Here is a 22,378-nt window from a genome sequence, read left to right on the forward strand (position 1 = left end):
TTGTAAAAATGCTTGTCATTTGGTCTGGGGCTGGGGTTCAGTGGTAAAGTGCTCGCCTGGCACACTTCAAGCACTAGGTTCGATCCTCAGCACCATATTAAAAATTAAATAAAGGTATTGTGTCCACCTATAACAACAACAAAAAAATACATTAAAATTTTTTTTAAATGCTTGTCATTCAACCTCATTATATTAAAATAGATTTAGTTTCTATTGCTTATCTACAATATTTATGAGCAATATTAAAATGTAAAACATAAAAATCTATATTATCCATTACACTATTTTTTTTCTTCTCTATTGTTTTCTTCTTGACTTTTCTGTGTTTTTATTTTTTTGGTACCAGGGATTGAACCCAAAACGCTTAAACACTGAGCAATATCCCCAGCCCTTTATTTATTTATTTGTTTGTTTGTTTGTTTGTTTGTTTATTTGTTTGTTTGTTTATTTAGAGGCAGGATCTCACTAGGTTGCTTACAGCCTCACTAAGTTGCTGAGGCTGGCTTTGAACCTATGATTCTCCTGCCTCAACCTCCCAAGTCTTTGGGATTACAGGTGTGTATCACCACCTCTGGCTTTCCATGTTGTTTTAAAGTGACAAAATTAAAAATATTTTATTATCCTTTTATTTGGGTTTGGCTTTCATATACTATTGTAAATAGAAGACCATTTGGATCAATTCAATCCAAACGATATTCGACAAACTGCACCTGCCAGGTGCAATCTGTTGGAGCCAAATAGATGGATATAAAACTTTCTTGCTCCCTGGAATGCAGTCTAAAGAGAAAATAGGCATTATTTGTTTGTTCATTTTTAATTTGTTCATTTATTTAATAAGCATTTATATCGATCTCACTATGTTCTAGGTATACTATTTTAAGTAATTTGCAGCATTTAGTCTTTAATTATATGTGATGAGGTTTCTAAAGAAGGACATGGTCATTTTTTATTTGGAATTAACTATGACTCAATAATAAGGAACAGCAGAGATGCAGGGCATGCAGGTAAGCACTCAGCACGCTTATTCTGTCTCATCTCCAGAATGTGAACCCTGGACAGGATAGGAGAGAGATCAAATCCTTCATAGCTGGAGAGAAAGGATTAGTTGATTCATGATCTCCTGGATGTTAAACAGTTCAGTGCCTTTGTTGGTTGTGGTTTGTGTAACACAGTTTTATTCACACTGAGTGGAAGTGGTCATTTTTCTTCCTTTCCTTCTCTTTCATTAACTTGATCATTGTTCTTGTTTTGAGAGAAGTTCATGAAGAATACCTCTCTTCCAAATTTGCATCCTAATCCCTATTTTATAGAGATTATTTTACCTACCTGACTTTTAAGGTGACACTTGCAAGCTAAACTTTTATTTGAATAGTCTTAAAAAAGGTTTTTGTTGTTGTTGTTTGTTTTTTTTAAGCTCCAAATGCAATTTTGCTCTTGTAAAATTCATTGAGATTCTTATTGCTTTTCAAGCTTTTTTTTTTTTTTTTTTGAAAACTACATAATTTATACTATGGTATTACAAGACTTTAGAAATTTTTCTGTTTTTTTGTAAACCTATTGTATCCATCAAAATACACTGTATGGTTTAAGCAGAAGTTTCTATAAGACAGAGACAAGCATGAACATTGTAAGATGAGTAAGATTTTCATCATGCATTGGGCAGTCTTCATTCTGGAACCTCAGAATTTATGAGTTTCTTTGAGCAAATTTAGAACAACCCTAGAATATCTTTCTTGTGATAATATTTTCTTTATTACCTAATGTATCTGTGTTTATTAGTCTTCTTTTTCCAAAATCAAAACCTATCCAGGTTGTTCATGATTAACTAACTACAGCCTATTGCTTATTAAGAGTAAGCCACTTTACCCCTTAGCCTAGTATTCCTATCAAGTTCACAACTCAGTCACAAATTATCGATCTCCAGGTCAAGCAAAATTCCAGAGGGGTAAGGATTAGAATCTTACCTATGTGTTATGTGATAAATTTGACCCTTAAGGGAAGAAATAACAATTTTTTCAGTTGGTGTAAATTTTGAAATGTGCCACAAGTATGCTTTGTTTTAGGTCCATATTGTGGAAGAATGACTGTTCCAAGAGAACTCTTGCTGAATACAAGTGAAGTAACTGTCCGTTTTGAGAGTGGATCCCACATTTCTGGTCGAGGTTTCTTGCTGACCTATGCCAGCAGCGACCATCCAGGTATAGCATAAGAATCAACACAAATCTGTAAATGCTATCTAAGACTTCCTCTCACCTTCTCTGGGCAGAATTGTGATCTGAAGTGCACAATTAAGATGTGAGGGAAGAGAAGAAAACTGTCTTCAGAAGTAGAGGTGGTTAGATTTTAATGGAATCATTATGTCATAAATGGATGCGTTGACCTATGTGGCCTAAGGTGGCTCTCATTTTTTCTAAAAGGCTTGGGTGATACTTCTTCAGGGCTCCCCTCCTGGCCCCTCTAAGGCCAGGTCTTCTCTGAGTTCTCCCCTAGCTTCCCTTTCCTCAGGGGACAAGCCTTTGAACTGGTGACCCCATCTCCACCCTCAACATACCCTAATGCACCAGCACAGGAGACAGCAGAAGGTGCTGTCACATGGTGTTTTAACCTTGGAGCTAACCTTGAGTGAAAGAGAAGGGAAAGGAAACACAAAGTGAGGAGAGGGAAAAAGTGTGTCCTCCTGTCCTGGCTCCTTGAACTCCAGAGTAATTACTATGCAGCCCTCTTCACACCCTCCCAGGGTCACAGAGGTGCCCAAAAGTTCTGCCCTCAGTCCCCTCTGGCAGAAATATTCTGGGAAAGGGATGCGCTGTTCATTTCTTTCACAGCTAACTAGATCTGACGGGCCACATGGCCAGTGTTCACTGTATCTTGCTTCCTACGATTCTTGAAAAGGTTTATGAAAGAAAAAAACTATTATAGCAAGAGTGGAGTATTTAGGGCATTGAAGTAAGTTTATCTGAATTTGTTGAGATCCACATAGTATCTCTGGCTGTGGTGGTATCTCTAATACCAGCTACTTAGGAGCCTGAGGCAGGAGAATCATAAGTTCAAGGACAGGCTGGGCAACTTACTGAGACCCTTCACAAAATAAAAAGGTCTGGAGGTATAACTCAGTAATAAGAGTGTCCATGGGTTTATTTACTTGTATCACAAAGGGGAAAAAAAACACAGTGATTCATAGTATTTTAGCTTCCCAATTGCTGAATATTAGTTTAGTTATGTAAATAACTCTAGAAAGCATACTCTTTTTTAAGTGCTTGACCCTAAATGATCAAAGCTGATATGCTGTTGGTGTTCTGGGTAAATACCTGCTTTTGTGTCACTGGAGGCCACTGACTAAATTGTTGTTAAAATGTTCCTGGGGGGCTGGGGATGCGGCTCAAGCGGTAGCGCGCTCGCCTGGCATGCGTGCGGCCCGGGTTCGATCCTCAGCACCACATACCAACAAAGATGTTGTGTCCACCGAGAACTAAAAAATAAATATTAAAAATTCTCTCTCTCTCTCTCTCTCTCTCTCCTCTCTCACTCTCTCTTTAAAAAAAAAAAAATGTTCCTGGGAAACTGTAGGAACCATGCTGGGCTTTTGAAATTCTTTTCCTCCTGTCAGGGGAGTTATACATAGGATCTGTGTAGGTATGTAGTGGATAATAACTAACTGGTGTTGGTTTTTCTGTTGAAAATAGATTCTCTTATCGTGCACTAGATGATAACACTGAAAAACCATCACGGTGATAGAAAAAAAAGGAACTGATTTCATACTAGAGATAATGTCCTCAGTTTTTGTTTATTTTTAAACAGGAAAATCCAGATAACTAGACAATGAATAAATGCTTTTTTTTTAAATTGTCTTTTTTATTTAAAAAGAAATCTTTAGAATATGAGTGCCTTAATTTCCACTTAGTTTACTAACTGCAATTATCTTTATTTATGACAGATTTAATTACGTGTTTGGAACGAGGTAACCACTATTTGAAGACAGAATACAGGTAAATATAGGTGTCCCAACTGCACTTCAGCCATGTTGCTAGACATTATGTTTTCTTTAATATGAAATCAGATAAAGTACTGTATTTGTACTTAAACCATTCATGGTTTAACTAATGCTGAATATTTTAAATGATTTTTTTTCTTTTTGGATTGAACCCAGGGGCGCTTAACCACTGAATCACTTCCCCAGCCCTGAGTTATTTAGGACTTTGTTGAGTTATTTAGGGCTTCGATAAATTGTTGAGGCTGGCCTTGAACTCGAAAACCTCCTGACTCAGCCTTCCAAGCCTCTGGGATTATAGGCATGTGCCACCGTACCCAACAAAAATGATTTTTTAATACAGCAGAGGTGAGCAAACTTTTTTTTATCAAAGGCCAGATAGTAAATATTTTAGAATACATGGGATGGATTCATACAGCATCTTTTGCTGTTGTAGTGAAAAAGCAAACATAGCTAACATGTAAACAAATAAACATGGCTACGCTCCAAATTTTACCAAAACAAGAAGCAGGCCGAATTTGGCCCACAAACTATAACTTGCGTATTGTTTTACCAAAGAGCCATAATTGAGTCTAGAGTACACTTTTTTCTTGATCAGTATTTGGGAGTGACTTTTGTAATCCTTTCATAGGTGAGTGTTGGTAAGGAGGGCATTATTTTGTCTTTCCCACTTAAAAGAAAGAAAAGAAAAAGAATAAAAAAAAAAAGCTACTGAGAATAAGGAGATGAAAATTGTCATTCCCCGCTTTACTTTAACTGGAATGTCTACTTAATCTCTTTAATACACATTTCCTCCTCTATAGAATAAAATGGTCTTTAGCAGGATTTTCAACCCCAGCACTGGTGATGCTTCAGGTTGTCATTGTGTGGGGCTGTCCTGTGCATTGTTGCACCCCTGGCTTCTCCCCTCTACATGCCAACTGTGATATCCAAGATTGTCTCCAGACATTGTTAAAAGTCTTTCGTGAGCAAAAGCACCCCCAGCTGAGAACAGCTTGTCTAGAGATCACTGTCCACAAAAACTTGTAGTGCTTTAGGGTGTTTCCTTAGTGGCTCTCCCTGCACTTAGCACAGGAATAATTCATGTGATTGTTCCTATAAGGTGTGTTCTTATTTATCCTGAAAATGAGGCACAGAGCAATTAAGTAACTTGCCTAGGCCCACACAGCTACTAAAGTACATCCCAGGGGAGAGGGTTTAACAACCTATGCTTATAATATCTCAGACATTTGGACATTCTGAATGTGATTATTTTATGTACAGAACAAACTCCAGTGTTAGTTAATACTGTATAGTAGAGGAAAGGGAAAACCAGAAATGAATAACAATGCAGTGTCGCCTTGTAGTCTTGCTGTTTATCCCACACCCACATACTCCAACTTCTCTAAGGCTTTGCCAGCCATGCCTTCAAAGTGATAAGGCCTCTGGGCATCCGAGGTCATTTTCTATCCTAGAGATAGGAAAAATACTCAAGGCCACAGGGTGGCAATATGATGCCAGATGGTCTAAGCTGTAGGCCAGCCATTTTGTAGTGGATTCATATCCCTCATCCATAATTCTGAAATATGAAAAACTTTGAAATCCTTTGCTACTCATTTGGGTGACATTAATATGATTAATGTGACTTTAAATTCATTTGACAGCAAAATTGGATTAGATTCACTCACATAAAGTTATTTAGTTTTTATGTATTTTATTTAAAGTTGCTCTTCATGTGTTTGAAACAGAGCTATTACTGTTTTGACTCTAGAGGGGTCTCACATTATATGTATCATTAGCACCTTTTAACTTTTCTGATATCCAAAACATTTTAAATACAGACATGAAGAGAACTGACTCTTAAGAAATTGTGAATCTATAGTAAGATTCCCCACTATTTTTGGTTGTTAATTCCTTGATTACTGCTTTAATACCAGTACTCCAAAAGGTTACTGGGAAAGAATTATGAAACATTTATTTGGATAGTTGTGATAATTGTCATTACAGTACAATTTGCTGAGACAGCAAGGGAAAACTGAAAGGAAATGCAATAAAAACAGCTGTTATTGTGGAATGTGGTCTGGCACACTCTTTTTAAACAAACCAAGTAAACACTGTTAACTGGCATATATAGAAACTAGGGCACATGTCATTCATCTTCAAAGCTATTAATGTTCTCATAAGACTTAGCTTCCTTTTTTAATTTCATAAATGTAAATCACTCTCATATCCTACTGATATGTTAATTCTTGAAAGAACTAAAGGTGAAAAAACTGAATGAAGAGGGAGTATATGCAGTATTAGGGTCACATAGCTAGCTAGGAGGTAATGTAGCCTGGTCACCCTGTCCATAGCACTAAGACCCTCAGCCACACTATATTTCATAATGTGCTTCTCGAAAGGTTCTTGAAAAGGTTCTCGAAAGGTTCAGTAAACCAAACCCTAATTTTAAACATACATAGATGAGGACTACCCAGTACAGTAACCACTGGTGACTTGTAGCTATCAAATGCTTGAACTGGGGGCAAGTTCAAATGGAGATGTGCTGACGGTGTAAAATACACCCCAGTTACTGAGAACTAAGTTTAAAAAAATAAAAAGGAAAAAGAAGAAAGAAAGTAAAATATCTTCATTGATAGTTTTTTATGACATGTAAAAATGAACAAATTGGGATATATTATTAATTGTGCCTTTTACATTTTTAATTTGGCTACTAAAATATTTAAATTTGCATATGTAGCTTCCGTTTTGTTTCTATCAGTGCCAGCACAAAGATTGAAGATATTATGGTAAATATAGCATACAGAGTGAAAATTCCTTACAATTTTATTCTCAGAGAGAATTCAGGAGCATTCTTTTTTACCTTATTTTTATTCATAAAAAATAAATTGTCAGGGGCTGGGGTTGTGGCTCAGTGATAGAGTGTTTGCCTAGCATGTGTGAGCCACGGGGTTCAATTCCCCAGCATCACATAAACTAAATAAAATTAAAGGAATTGTGTCCATCTACAACTAAAAATATTTAAATAAATAAACTGTCAGGGGCTGGAGTGGTGACTCAGTGGTAGAGCACTTGCCTAGCATGTGTGAGGCACTGGGTTGGATTCTCAGCACCATATGTAAATAAATAAAATAAAGGTCCATTGACAACTAAAAAAAATTTTGTGTGTGTGTGTGGTTCTAGGGATTGAACCCAGGGCCTTGTGCATGCAAGGCAGGCACTCTATCAACTGAGCTATATCCCCAGCCCTAAAAACTATTTTTAAAATAAATAAATTGTTATACATTTTAAGCATTTGTTGTTATAAAAATGAGATTACACTATATAGATGAAAATTTTCTTTTACCTTAAAAATACTTCTTAGACATCTTTGAATCAAAATGCATTAGGAAAACGCATTGTTTAGTATAGAGTTTATGGTCAATCCTCATATAAAATAAATAATTACTGGGTAAAACTTGCTTTTAGATTAACATTTTACATCAACTTGTTTTCATGAGTCAGGTTTGTGATTTATCATTAAAGCAAGTATCCCCTTCTATTCTATAAAAGAAAGTACTTTTAAATTTAAGTATAGTATAATATTTCTTCTGTTTCAGTATAATTTAATAAATACAAATTATTTTTCTTTTTCCAGCAAATTCTGCCCAGCTGGTTGTAGAGACATAGCAGGAGACATTTCTGGGAACATAATAGATGGCTATAGAGATGTGAGTAATTGAGGGTAATGGCAGAGAGGGAAGGAATTAAAAGAAATGTTGGTTGCTTTGTCTAAATTCATTTCAAAGTAAATTAATATATAAAACTCTAAATGGGTGCATGGTTCTCTCTTTTCTGAGACTAAATTAAATAAAACAATAAGTATAAAAACCAAGGTTATCTATGCATGCATTAATTCTATTTCTAGCATTTCCAATTATGCATATTATAAATGAAATGAAAAACAAAAACTTTTCAACACCAAGAGTTTTGTTAGTCAGATTTCTATTACTGTAACAAATATCTGAGCTAAATCTACTTAAAAAGAAGATAAGTTTATTTTTAGCTCACAGTTTTGGAGGTTTCAGTGCATGACCAATTGGCCCAGTTGCTTTTGGGCTTATGGAGAGGGCGTGCATCATGGGGGAGTATGTGGTAAGCAAGCTGCTCACCTAATAGCAGCTAAGAAGCAGAGAAGGGAATGGGAAGGGTCCTACAGTTTCCTTTGTGGGGCACACTCCCAGGAGTTTAACTTCTTCCCATTAAGCCCACATTCTAAAGTTTATACCACATCCCAGTAGTGCCATGGTCTGGAGATCAAACCTTTAATACATGGTCCTTTGGAGGACATTCCAGATCCAAACACTAGCATCCATTTACTTTTTAAAAGAGGTTGTAGATTTGTGTCCTTTTCTTATTATTTATTTCTTTAATATTTCAGTTGGTTTCTATAACAGAGAAAATGACATGTATATTCACATCACAGAATAGTGACATTGTATCTGAGCCCAGTAAAGCCATCTGCCCTCTGCTTGTAGATTACTCCCCTCTCCCCTCCCTCCCTACACCCCCAGTTTTTGTGTCAAGTGAAACCATTTAGATTATATACATTATTTAAAGGCAAAATAAATTCCCAGGAGATCATTTTTCTAAGCTATATATCCTATCTACAGATAACTAATCCTTCATTTATTTTTATTTACAGATTTCTATACAAGAAATCTGGTATCTATGTTTTTAAAAATTAACATTACAATTTAAAATAGTTAGGTTTACAGCTTGGCTTTTGGGAATTGGTTTGAATGATTAGAAATTGAAAAATCTATATAGTGTTGGAGCTATTCTTAAAGTTATTGATCTATGTCTTCAAGCATAGGGGGAAATACCCTTTTACACATTTTAAAGATTGACAATTTATCTCTGGCAGAGAGGAATAAAAACTTGACTTTGATTTTTTTTTTTTTTTTTTTTTTTTTACTTTTTAGTACATCCTGATTCTGATAGTGGCAGATTTTACTATGTTGCTTTTTGTTTCCTTTTCCCTATATTGCTTTTAATTATAAGTTTGATACAGGATATTCAGTTGACATGTAAGTTATTTTAATCTCAAAATGATTTATACATCTTAAGTTTGAAGATTTACTTGGCACAAATGACCCCAGGAAATAAGCTCAAAGAATTAAAATGTTGAAGTACAGGGTTTTTTTCCCCCTAACAATAGAAAATTTTATTTTCTGTTTTACTGTTTTGTACAAGAAGCATTAAGAATTATGTACAATAAGAGAAAGAGCATAGGTTTTTCTTCCCCTGGGTGTTAATCTTGCTGCCTCTTGACAGCTATCTTTTTCAGTGACACGGGTAAATGGTTTTCTACGTGGTGGATCTTGTACTTTATCTGCAAGTGCTGGCAAATAGATTTCCCATTGACTTACAAACTGATTTGGCATCCTTTGCTTTCAGAATGATTTTTATCTAAAGGGAAAATTTGCATTTTGAAAGCTAATCAATTTAAAGAAAAGTTGACTAGTATCTTTTTTGTATATGTCTATATTGTGGGAATATTAGATATTTATTGTAGCATAACAATATTACCATAAATTTAAGGCTTAAAACAACATGTATTTATTATCTCTCATTTTCTGTGGGTTAGGAATCTGGGTGTAGCTTCACTGGCTTTCTACTTTAGGATCTCACAAGGGTTCACCCAAGGTGTCAGCCAGGGCTCCGGTCTTCCCAGGCTCATCTAGACACAGATGTGCTTCAGAGTTTACATGGTGTTTGCAGCATTTGGTTACTTGGGATTTGTTGCCTTAGTTTCTTCATGAACTGGGGCTAAGCTGTCCTCAGCTGGTGTCATGTGGGCCTTCCCACCATGGCCATTTGCTTCCTCAAAGCCACTACAGGAGAATCTTCTAGTAAAAGAGTCTCCTAGTAAAACAGATTACAGTCTTATGTAATACTTTCACAGGGATGGTATCCCCCTCCTTTGCCATATGTTATGAATTAAAAGAATGTCACAACTCCAGCCATAGACTAGGGTTATTCTACAAGGCGGGTATCTGGAGGCAGGGATCATAGGCATTGTCTTAGAGTTTGCTCCAGATGGCATCTTAATCTTGGGAAATGTATTCAGTTGTAGCAAGTCTTTCTTGGAAGAGTCTTTGCAAAACCAAAGCATGTCCTATGTTAGGATGACAGAATCTGTAAAGCAAAATACTAGAGGAGCCACTGAAGAAGCAGGTGCTATATTTCAGGAGAGAATATGTTGTTTTAAAGAGCTGTTATTAGCAAAGACATTGTTTCATTCTGTGTGGATCCAAATGGCAAAACTAGAATCAGTGGATAAAAGTTATAGGGAGAACAATTTCAGGTGCATGTAATAAATAATTGAACAATGCAAAATGGGATAAGGATGGCTGGAAAAACTCATGTAGACATTGCAAAAATTTGTTGGCCATAGTTTGTGTGCAGAGGGATACAATGGTGTGGAGATGGGGGATGATCTGTCGGGAGGAAAGAAATGACGACTTTAAATGGTCTTTTTCTGGATTCTATCTCCTTAGAATTCAGGCATCTGCATTGGTGTCTGCTTCCAATGTCAGCAAGGCAAGCAGTGTGGGTTTCTCTTTAAGACCTGCTTACCTGCCTCCAGAACAGTCTTTCTCTTGGCACCTGTAAGCCTGCTGATTGAACCTACTGCTTTTAAGTGGAAAACTTTGCTTAGTTAGTTCATCTTGGTAATGCTCCTTCTCAAAAAACAATCAAGAAGTAATATAAAATAAAGTCCGTATAATGTGTTCCTAGTTCAAGTGGGAAAGAAGAGAAACCAGGCCTCATGTATACACTCACGGAAAGTCTCAGGGACTCAGGGAGATACAGTGTATTGTGAATGATTATCTCTGAGTGAGGAGGAAATGATTTTATTGTTTTTTATATTTTCCAACATTTCTATAATAATGTATATTTCTTTCATAAAGAAAATATTGATATGGGCTGGGGATGTGGCTTAAGTGGTAGCGTGCTTGCCATGGGTTCGATCCTCAGCACCACATACAAATAATGATGTTGTGTCCGCCAAAAACTAAAAAATAAATATTAAAAATAAATATTAAAAATTTTCTCTCTCTCTCTCTAAAAAAAAAGAAAATATTGATATAATAATTATGAAGGTATTGATATAATTATGTGTGTACTTATATTATTATAATTATTATGTATACAAATTTATGTTTATGTATGTGTGTGTGTATATATATATATTTTTTTAACCCTCCCTCCCAGTGCTGGGGATCCAACCAAGGGCCTCACACATACTAGAACAGGCATCTACATCCCCAGCCCTAGAATATATTTATAATTTACCATCATTTTACCATCATTCCACCAACATTTTGAAGTCTGTTCTTTATTCCAACTTACTGTTTTTGGTTCATGCTTATTAAACACAACCTAAAATGTTGACTTTTATATTCAATTCTTTTTAATGCATTGTCCATATTTTTTTTTTTTTTTTTGGTACCTGGGATTAAATCCAGGGTTGTTTAACCACTGAGCCATGTCCCAGCTCATTTTATTTTTTATTTTGAGACAGGGCCTCACTAAGTTGCTAAGGCTAGCTTTGAACTTGGTATCCTTGGTATCCTCCTCATCCTTCCAAGTCCCTGGGATTACAGGCGTGTGCCACTGCATGCAGCCCTATCAATACCTTTTTTAAAACAAGTTGGATTTTCCTAAAGAAAGACTTAAGAAAATGCTTCAATTATGGTGTGATTTGACAATTGCTTTACTCTTTATCTTATGCTAATCTGTTTGACCATCTTTCGTGGCTTAGTGAGCTTCAAAAATGTTTAGTGTAGATGACATGGTCTATCTTCAACTGCAGGTGTTCTCCTCCCATTTCTGAGGAATTATTGTACTTAAATTACTTAATTTGGGTTAATAAATGTTGTTTAAAGTAAATCAATAATTAACACAGGCCAATGATATGGCTCTCCTATATTTACATTTGAGTGAGAGTTAAGACTCCAAATGTAGCTAGATAATCACAGTATAAATTATATCTCTACTCAAAAGGGAATTTTTTTTAAGAAATCAGATTCAATGAAGGTGAATTTTTAAAATTGATGCCAAAAAGCTACACTAAAATAGACATCAATTTTGTTTAAGTTGGATGGGCAAGGGAATGATTTTTTTTTTTTTTTTTTTGGCAGTACTGGGTATCAAACTAGTGCTTCACACATGCTAGACAAGCACCCTACCATTGAACTATATGTTTCCAGCCCGGTGAATTTTTTTTTTAAAGGAAATAATCATGGAAAAGGCTGGTAATTTTACAGTGATATGACAGGCAGATCTGGTGGCCCTTCTCTTGGAGATTTATCCTATGGCCTACATTAAATATCAGGGGAAAAATAAAAGTTGCAATTAGATAAATTCCATAAGAAGGGTATAAGCCTTTGGATTTCTTCAGTAGTGGGTATTGTAGGAAATGAGAATATCTGTTGGACAAAGATGATGGGAGGTTCTGCTGCTTGTTGACCTGTGAATCTGCACTCTTGTAACCAGTGAGAGCTCTACATAGGGCAGGGTTCTTGGGATAAAGACCCACCCATCCTGAGGCAGAATGCTGAGGAAAACATGATCCTAAGGATGGTTGAAATAGCTGCTCAACAGACTGGTGGTCTGATTTGCTTTTCATTCTTTAGAGAAGCAGACATTTATGGACCTTACAAAAAGTACACTGGGTACTCTTAAGAATCACAGGGTGACAGGACCTCAGAACAGACACTAGATAAGATCTAGTCCTTTTCATAGCCCAGATGAGTTGGGAAGCCAGGTCAAAAACATAGAAATGACTCAGTTTATCTAGTGGGGTTAGAGTCAGAACCAGATGACAAACTCAACTGCTAAATTTAAATTCAGCACTTTATTTTATTTATTTATTTTTTACAACTGGCTTCTCCATGTTATACCCTAAGAATCTAAGCCAGTGATAGGATATTTTCTTTTAAATGAAAGCAAATTCAGGGGAAAAAAAAAATGAAATCTGCCCTACCCCATCCCCCAGTCAGGAAACATCTGCCTCTGGGTCTCAGCATTCTCATTTTCTTTTCTGTCATGAAGTCTTCCCTCTCTTTGGCTATGACAGCAGTTAGTGCAAAACTGACTTTCTCTGCAAATCTAGTCTAGTTTGGAAAATATGAAGTGTCTAAATGGAAGACTACAAAAGTTCTCAAATTTATTTATTTTTTTGTACTTACAAAATGTGACTTGTCCCATTGGTCCTGCTAATATGTAACTTAAATCTAAGGGAAATTTACTATTACAAGGAAGGTAAATAGCACTCCTTACCACAGAGTAACTCCTAAGGTCAGTTATTGATATTCACAATTTCATGAGCTGCTTATTCTCTCTTGGGGCATTAGCTATCAGGGGCAAGTGGAGCATAGCTGAAGTTTATTTAGAAAATGCTTGTCTCAGCTCTTCAATCCTGGGCCTGTCTGCCATATTACTTTCCCACATAGGTCTGTATTCAGAACCTGGGCGCCCCACAGGAAAGTTTTAGTCAGGCTGAAGACCCATTTTCCCAAAGACCCAATTCCAAATCCCATCACTGTGTATCAACCAGAGCCAGTGAGTTGTTCCTGCTTCAGTTTGCCAGAACATCCTGCAGCCTGCCGAAGCCTCGCCCAAGCCAGGCAGGGCTGGGCAGGCACCTGCTGGCTGGCTTTTTCTGAAGGCATTCAGAAAATCAGATAAGGCTGTGGTCTGTGATGTTTTCATCATTTCTCCAAGACCCACATTGAATTTTCTGTTCCATTTTGTGTTCTTTGGCTGTTGCTACCATTATGGTTTTGAAGCCTTGCTGAAGCTCTAAATTACCAGATGAGACTCTGGTATGGAGAGTTCACCTTCTCAACACCTAGTATGTGTTTCTGGCAAACCAGGTCTAAGTCAGGTCCATTATCTTTTTTTTATTTTTATTTTTATTGGTACTGGGGATTGAACTCGGGCACTGGACCACTGAGCCACATCTCCATCCTATTTTGTAGTTTATTTAGAGACAGGGTCTTGCTGAGTTGCTTATTAGCACCTCGCTCTTGCTGAGGTTGGCTTTGAACTTGTGTTCCTTCTTTCTTAGCCTCCTGAGCTCTTGGGAATACTCATGTGCCCGACTTCTTTATGTTTTTATGCATAGCAAGTCACCTCAAAACTTAGTAGCTTGAAATAACCACTATTTTATTTGCAGATGAGTTTGCAAGTTTGCTAGTGTTTGGGTAGATCATTCTTCATCTCCCTTAGCATTGGAATTGCTCATGTGGCAGATCAACTGGAGCTTCAGAGACCAAAGGTGACTTTCTTCACATGTGTAGGTTGGCAGATCCACATAATTTGCCCCAGAAGAAAACAAGCTCCAGGGGCCAGTTCAGAGTGCTTGTGGGAATTGACTGCATAGAGCCATGGCCACCAGAATGCATGATTCTTTGTGGGGGGAAGGGCATTATGTAAATTACCACATAATAAAAATCGAAAGCTCCAATCAAATCTTAAGTGTGTTCTTCAGTAAGCTCTGAACAATGATTCTGCTGTGTTTCAGACCTCTTTATTGTGTAAAGCTGCTATCCATGCAGGAATAATTGCAGATGAACTGGGTGGCCGGATCAGTGTGCTTCTGCGCAAGGGGATAAGCCGCTATGAAGGCATCCTGGCCAATGGTGTGCTCTCAAGGATGTAAGTACTTTACTTTTTGTTCTAAGAGGAAACTAGTACTGAGGCCATAATTAATCAGCTCACAGCTTTGAAAGGGCAGCAGGGATGTGATACCAAGCATTTGCCAGCTGGGATAAATAAGTGTGAGTGCTTAAGCAGCATTTACAGTCTCTGTGTGGAAGATAAATGTAGTAATAAAAAAGCCCACTCATTAGGCTGACATGTAAATTAAAATGGCCCACATCTGAAGCCTCGGAGCAGAGGAGTATTTCTACTCTCAGGTGCTTTAGTGGGAGAGAATAAAGGCTTATTCTTTTTTTGATTTTATAGTTTCAGTAAATTACTAGCTATCTATGATTTTACTTAAGATTCTGAAGGGGACAGGAAACTGAAATAAACCCTTATAGAACCACTGAGATTCCTATTCTAGAGATAGTCTCTTAATGATGAGTAGTAGTGAAGAAAAGGAAGTTAAAAAAATGACTTTTGTTAATGTTGTTAGGATCTTGATTTGGTATTATCTTCTCCTTTTACTTCATAAGGAAACAGTATGTCAACTGCTTTAAACATTTTAACCTACACGCTCCATACTTTCAGATTTCCTGGGAGTCCAGACGTAGAACACAAGAGCTGTGTGGAACCCACTGTAGGCTAGCTTTGTGCTGCAGATGTCTGCATATGTGAATAGGCAGCTTGGAATGGTGGAGAAGGAGGTTCTTCTAGGACAGACAACTAGTGAGGGAGCCCCCAGATTTCTCTTTCATTTCCTCACTCTCCTTGTGCTCCTGGAAATGTCTTTTTGTACTTCAGCTCTGTCTTTTTGGACAGGTTTCTACATAGTTTTAGTCCCAGTGATAAGGCACAAGACAGAGAGTATAGGCATTTGGGGATCCAAAAGTGGGAAAAAGTAAGTCAGTGTCGTGAGCAGTGCTTTAATAATTACTTGGAGGCAGATTGTCTTTGAATGCAAGCTTATATATGATCACACTAATTGTCAAAAGCAGTTAACTCAATTGACAGTAATTAAACACAGCAAACACAACATGCAATCCCAGGGCAACCACAAGCCCCAAAATACCTCCGATGCCACTAGCCGAAGATTAAATGTCATGGCCAGGTAGTTCTCTCCAGCCTACAGTTGGACATCAGGGAATGGTGAAGTCAGTCCAGGGAGCAAGGCAGCCAGTCTCACCCAAGTCCTTGAAGCAAATCTCTCTGATGTCTCAGGACAGGGGGTTTATATACAGTTTCAAGTTGGTGCTCATTGTTATTACGCTCCAGCGTTGTTCTGTCTGTCTCTAGATGATGGTCCTTATCAGTTGCGTCCAGACATGACTAAATATGCCTGTGGCTGCTCTTCCTTACAGCCAGCAACTTAGTGAGTCCCAGCATGTCTATGGCAGATGCTGCTTACAGGAACCTTGTCTTCCTGCCAGTCACCAGGCGGTGTAAAGATCTCCAACCTCACTGTCTAGCCCCTCGGGTAAAAATCACCTTATGGGTGGTAACTAGGTTCCCAAGTAAGTCAGCATTGAATATGGCAAGAATATTACACAATTTTCCTCTTGTCTACTTTTTTTTTAATGTATTACAACATAGCAATGTCATGAGTCAAATAGCGATCCTGACCATAGGTGATAAATGTTTTTATACTAAATTCCAAAAAGAGACATAATGAAGTCACAAGTAAATTTTGGGACTAAAACCAATTTCAAGATGGGATGTTGGCCCAGGCTTATAGGAGAGGGGTTTGGAAGTTGATTAGGTCACTATCATGAAGGGGGTGAGCCTTGGGTTTGATGTGAGGCAGGAACAAGGCCTAGGAAGAATACCCTGATAGAGTCAAGGTCTAAGGAGGGACGCCAGAGGGGATTTGTATTGTCCTCATGCTCCTGGACAGCAGGTAGCTGGTGGGTGACCAAGGAGAAACAGCAGAACTCTGGCAACTCCCAGTCTAGTTTAGGAGTGGGCATAACCTGCAAGTGTGATCCAATCTAACTCATTCACCAGCTCTACTGGTGTAATCCACAAAGGTTGTCATACCTTAAGGACAGGGAATGCGTTACACATTGGACATGCAGAGTTACCACCACCCCCCCATGGGGGTGTTTTCTACCTATACAACTTTCTATTTACTTTCCTCTTCTGGATAGGATTTCTAGTTATGAAAGGCCACAAAGTCTTCTTGCCATACTATCTGAACAATCAGAGATCAATTAGTCTTTAAATTTGTGCCAAAGTTGAAGATATAACAGCTTAGTAACAGGATGCCTTTAGAAAATTAAAATCCTCATTCAAATAAATAAAATCACACACACACACACACACACACACACACACACACACATTTTTTCACATATGTAAAAACTTAAGTGAGTTTCCAAACTTTTGGAACATTAACATTTAGATCTTGATTTATAGTAAAAGTGATTGCTTATGCACTGTGAGTCTTTTAACATCCACTTGATCATGACTTCTGAGGATTTCTCTCTTTCTAGTCTTTTGATGGTTTCTTCTATTGACACTAGTATGCTATTTCAGGAAGATATGAGGCCCCAGGGTAGATCTGTTGGGTACTGCTGTCTCCAAATAGGAATGAAGACTTGGTGTTTGGATTCAAATCTCTTGCCTATGTTTGTATACAATCAGATACTTCTTTTTTAAAAAAAAAAAAAAAAAAAAGGTAAAGGTTAACTCATACTGCTTGGATTTTATTTTATGTTTGAAGAAAAATTATTAAAATTATTGGAGCTAGGTGTGATGGTGCATGCCTGTAATCCCACTGGCTTGGGAGGCTGAGACAAGAGGATAGCAAATTCAAAGCCAGCCTCAGCAAAAAGCGAAATGCTAAACAACTCAGTGAGACCCTGTCTCTAAATAAAATATAAAATAGGGCTGAGGATGTGGCTAAGTGTCGAGTACCCCTGAGTTCAATCCCTGGTACCTGCCCCCCCCACAAAAAAATTATTAGATAAAAAACTAGCCTTCACTCTTTCAATGATTTCTGCATCAATTGGACTTAATACATGTAGATAACTTTTATGTAATTTGAAATTAAATGTCCATGCCCCCCCCAAAAAAAAACCACCGCATAAATTTAAACCAATAAAGAACTGGAAAAAGGTTTGCTCTATATTGCACATAGTTATTTAAAATAATTGTCTGATTTTTGTTTTGGTGGGATTTCATAGCCCAGAATTATATCAAGGTCTCTTCTTCCTTCTAGTTCTGTGACTTTTGCTCTGAGTCACGAGTAAACTGTATGTTAATACAGTCACTTCCACTCACTTGGACTCCCAAATCTTCAGGGAAAAGTTGTTTTTATCCGTGCTGTTTTGCTGTTGGGAAGCCACTGTACATGCGGTCATTGAACTTCTGTTCCCACACATGATTGTTTGGTGTTCAGGAAAAAACAGAGAAGGAAGCACTGAAGCTGAGGAAGAAGGAGTCCCTTAAGTAAATATCCAGGGTTCTGGGATTCATCCCCGGGTCAGGCCATTTCCTTGATCCGAGGAGACCAGAATGGAATCAGGAAGAGGGACTGACCTCATACAGAGGATGAGGGCTCTGGCCATCCGCAGGGAAAGCCTTTCTTTGTGTTTACATCAGATTATTCTTGCTTGCTTCTGTAGCATCTGGGAGTCTCCTCATTCCTATAATCTGAATTCATTCACCCCAGTGTGCCAGAACCTCTGAACCGCCCCCACTCCCCAGGACTGTTTTCTTTTTTCAAAGAGAAGGCTTAGTTACCTATAGCATTCTCTAGGTGGTCACTTTTGGCTACTTCAGTAGAACAAAAGAGAAAAAGATATTACAGCTGAACCTGGAAGAAAGCTTGACAGACCTGTTAGGAGCAGAGCCTTGCCTGCTGTCTTCTTCTCCGTGTCAATGCTAAAGTTATCCCTCTATCCACATGCATTCTTTTTGGTCATCAGAAGTAAAAATAAACATTTTACTCTTTCATTGCAGTGGGAGAGAACATAGGCTTTCATGGTCACAGCAGTATGTTCAGGCTTACCTGGGCCAAATTTCAAGTGTTAGTAAAGGAACATTAGGGAAAATGGGAAAATCAGAGAAAAGGGATTCTCAAAATAAATTTTAAATTTATTTGCAACAATGTGCACCTTCTTTTAAGTGCGATGAGAGCTAGATCTTGGTCCCAGCATCGTCATTAATGCTGAATGTAGGCAGGTTTCATGGTCCATATGGTCTAAATTTTCTCACAGGAGAGATGATTGGCACTTGCATTATATTCAGTGCAGAGATTATAATAGAATCTTTAGGTGGAAGTCCAGGATTTGTGGAGGCTGTTCTTAAGAGTAGACGAAGAATGTGAAGGAGAAAATCTATTACAGAGCCTTGTTACCTGACACTTCTCAAGAGAGCCTTTGATGGGAAGGTCCTTACTTTGGTCCTTACATTCTTAAACAGATTATTTTGGATTCTTTATGGGTTTCATGTTTTCGTTCTTGTCTCTCCTCCCCTCCCTTCCCCTCCCCTCCCCTCCCCTCCCTTCCCCTCCCCTCCCCTCCCCTCCCTTCCCCTCCCTCTCTCTCTCTCTCTCTCTCTCTCTCTCTCTCTCTCTCTCTCTCTCTCCTCTCTCCCCATTATTCCCATAAAGTATATAATTCAGAATTAAGCAGAATTGTAAGAAATATTCTCAGAATGTGAAATAATTGAATGCAGCCATGGTGTATTACTTTTTAGGTTCATTTCCAGTATCTAGTATAGTAAGTACTACACAAGAGAGTAACACTGAGGATTCCAGAATTTCTATTCATTCTATGTAGTTTTCACATCACTGACTTGCTGAGGATTTTTGTTTGTTTGTTTTAAGGTAGAGATGGTCTTGGGCTTTAGCATCTCTTCACTGAAGGAGACAACCATAGAACTAGGCTGATTTGGTAAGCTCTCCTATGCGGGTAATATAAGCTGGAGAGCTACAGGGGCCAAAAGGCCAGAGGATGGGTGTCAGGAGGGCAGGAAGAGTGTCTGGTAGCAGGAGGAGTGCTCCAGCCAGGTCACTGAGATGTCGTGAGTTCTCTCCAGCTTTTCTGCCTTTTTGTGCAGAAGCAGGACATAGTTCGTGGCTTGGTGCTGGTTGCCAGAGTAGGTAGAAGTGTGGTCGTGGAAAGGGAGACAGGGCTGAGGCCATCAGTCCCCAGAGCAGTGCTCCTTAGGGAAACAGTAGAGCAGTCTGTAGAAAGGGCGGCTGTACATGCCCTGCTCATTCTTATAAAAAATGACTGGGCTTCTTCATTTCTCTCCATGGTCCTTGATTGTTGACAGTGAGTATGAGGCTTTTAAGGTGACTGCTGAAGCGAAGGGAGATTTCGGGGCAGTAATCCTTTCTGTCTCTGTCACCGTGTATTCATTGTCATTTATGATTGTTTTTGAGACTATGTTTCTGTACATTCCTTCTCTATTAGGAAGGCCTTTTGTTAATGTGGCATGAGGGAAACAGTATAGGATTTTGACTCAAAAGCAATGTCTCAGAATCCTGGTCTTCGTCACCTGCAGGAATTTTTGAAAGTGTCTCAGCTCCATAGGTCTGAGTTTCCTGATCCATAAAATATGATGATGACGATAACAGCAGTGGGCCCCGCAGGGTGTCGCAGAGATTACCGAGGCAGCATCTGTGGGAAGGCTCTGTGAGCCCTGGGACTAGGCCCTGTATGGGTCACTCAAGATCTATGAAGCCACTCACTCCTCATATCTGTCTTTATTCTTTCAGTGGTTCCCTGTCAGAAAAGCGATTTCTGTTTACCTCCACTGGTAAGGATCACGGTTTCCTTAAGAATTTGATCATTTAAAATGTCTCCAGTGATAGTTTATTCCTACAAACCCCACACGATCATATAGTTTAAAGCATTTTCTTTTTTCCACAGGTCACATAGCACCAAATTTTCTGTGACTTAAAAATATGCAAGACAGTAAGTCCCCTTAGCATTAAGTAGAAAAAGGTTTTTCTTCACGAGCTAACATCTCTCAAGCTTCTGTCAGAAAGAAGGAAAAACAGAATGACATTGATTTTATTCAGATATTCCTTTACGTTCAGTTTTAAGAAGAGAAGCTTTTAAAGATTATATTTAAATCTGGCTTATCTTGAATAAGGTGATTGAACATGAGTATATAAAATAAACTTTTTAGTTCACCCATCATGAAATATAATCCCCATAAATATTCTCCCTCAGCATAAAATAAATTATTTTAAGGAAAACCATATGAATGTGTCTTTGCCCCAAAAGAGGAATCTGGCCTTTATTTGCTACATCCACATTGTCTGCTACCTGTCCAAGAAGAGTTAAGGTCCTATGACACTCCAGTGTGTTGAAATCAGGGTCAATTTAGGTTAGAAAAGAAAATCTATGGTGGTAGGACTTATGGCGAGTCAGTGAATTAGATTCTTGTCATCCCCTTCACACATCATTGTTACTAATGTGGTTTCTCCAACACCCTTCTTTCCCAGAGAATGACTCACTGGTGTGGCACAAAACAGTTTCAAACACTGATGTTTCAACCGAGAGAGACGACAAGACAATCACAAAGCCCATCCCCTCAGAAGACATGCCCACAGGTAGAGAAGCTACGGTTTCATGGTTTCATAAGGAGTGTTGTAACTGGTAGCCCACAAGATTTAGCATAATAGTTTTAACAGAATTTATTTTTCTATCATATAAGTGCTGGAGAAGATGGTCCAGTGGTATTTGCACATATGTAAAACAATATCTCTCTGTTTACAACTATTTGATGTAATCTTGGGAGTAGAAAAACTTGTATGTCCTTCAAACAGTCAGGTCATATTTTATGGAAAACTATAATAGCAAATCTGTATAATGGAATACTCTGCAGCCATAAAAAAGAATGTGTTAGGAATATGGAAAGTTGTCTGACATACACTGGCAACTTACAGAAGTTATGGAACAATCTATATGGTCATTTGTATAAAAGGGGGAATAAAGAATGAATACATGTATTCATTCCCATATCTTTAGAAGAATGTCAAAAAACACACAATTTGGATTCTAATAGAAGAGGAACAGAGAGGGAGAGAGAAGTCATTTTATTCCCCATATCTTCTCATACTTTTTGAATTTTGAACATGTAATTGTATATTCAGGTAATGTACATTGAAAGTGCTTTATTTTCCCCAGAATATAATTTGCATATCAACATTAGAAAATTTGGAATGATTAGAAAAGTATAAATAAGAAGCTAAAGGTGAACCATAAATCAGCATCTATAGATAATTACCATATTCCATTGTATTCAGTCAACTGCATTTATATTTTTTACTTTAAGACAAAATAGTAGCATGTCATACATTCTGTTTTGTTGTATATATTTTCATTTGACATATCATGAGACTCTTCTAATGTTATTACATAGTTTAAAAACAATTATTAATATTTTTATGGTATTTTTTCAATGGATATACCATTATTTAGCTAACTATTCCCCTTACTGGTCCTTTATGTTGTAACATGGTGGCTTTCCCCTTCTCTAGGAATAAACATTACAACTGTGGCGATTCCGTTGGTGCTACTGGTTGCCCTTCTGCTGGCTGGAATGGGGGTCTTTGCCGCCCTTAGAAAGTATGTGACTTTACATTTTTAGATTTCTCCTCTAATTATGTAAACAATCATAAACCCAAAATGTTTACTTTTTGGATATTCATATGTAGAAAGCAGCATGACTGCTTTCAAGATAAAATAATAATCT

At 37.8% G+C, this 22,378-nt stretch overlaps 1 protein-coding gene across 2 annotated transcripts in view; it reads left to right on the top strand.

The window, feature by feature from the left end:
* The window catches only part of DCBLD1 (discoidin, CUB and LCCL domain containing 1), a 65,795-nt gene that overhangs the window by 38,621 nt on the left and 4,796 nt on the right, over nt 1-22,378 (top strand). Inside the window, exons 3-9 of one of the 2 annotated variants that reach the window (XM_081296119.1) lie at nt 2,064-2,198; nt 3,935-3,986; nt 7,605-7,677; nt 14,544-14,677; nt 20,391-20,431; nt 21,126-21,233; nt 22,164-22,251. In XM_081296119.1, coding sequence (XP_081152245.1) covers nt 2,064-2,198; nt 3,935-3,986; nt 7,605-7,677; nt 14,544-14,677; nt 20,391-20,431; nt 21,126-21,233; nt 22,164-22,251 — 631 coding nt within the window. The remainder of the gene's footprint in view (nt 1-2,063; nt 2,199-3,934; nt 3,987-7,604; nt 7,678-14,543; nt 14,678-20,390; nt 20,432-21,125; nt 21,234-22,163; nt 22,252-22,378) is intronic. The other variant, XM_081296120.1, reaches the window with a different exon arrangement.

Source organism: Spermophilus citellus (genome assembly GCF_964194105.1).
Source record: "Spermophilus citellus genome assembly, chromosome: 5".
Classification (NCBI taxonomy): Eukaryota; Metazoa; Chordata; class Mammalia; order Rodentia; family Sciuridae; genus Spermophilus; species Spermophilus citellus.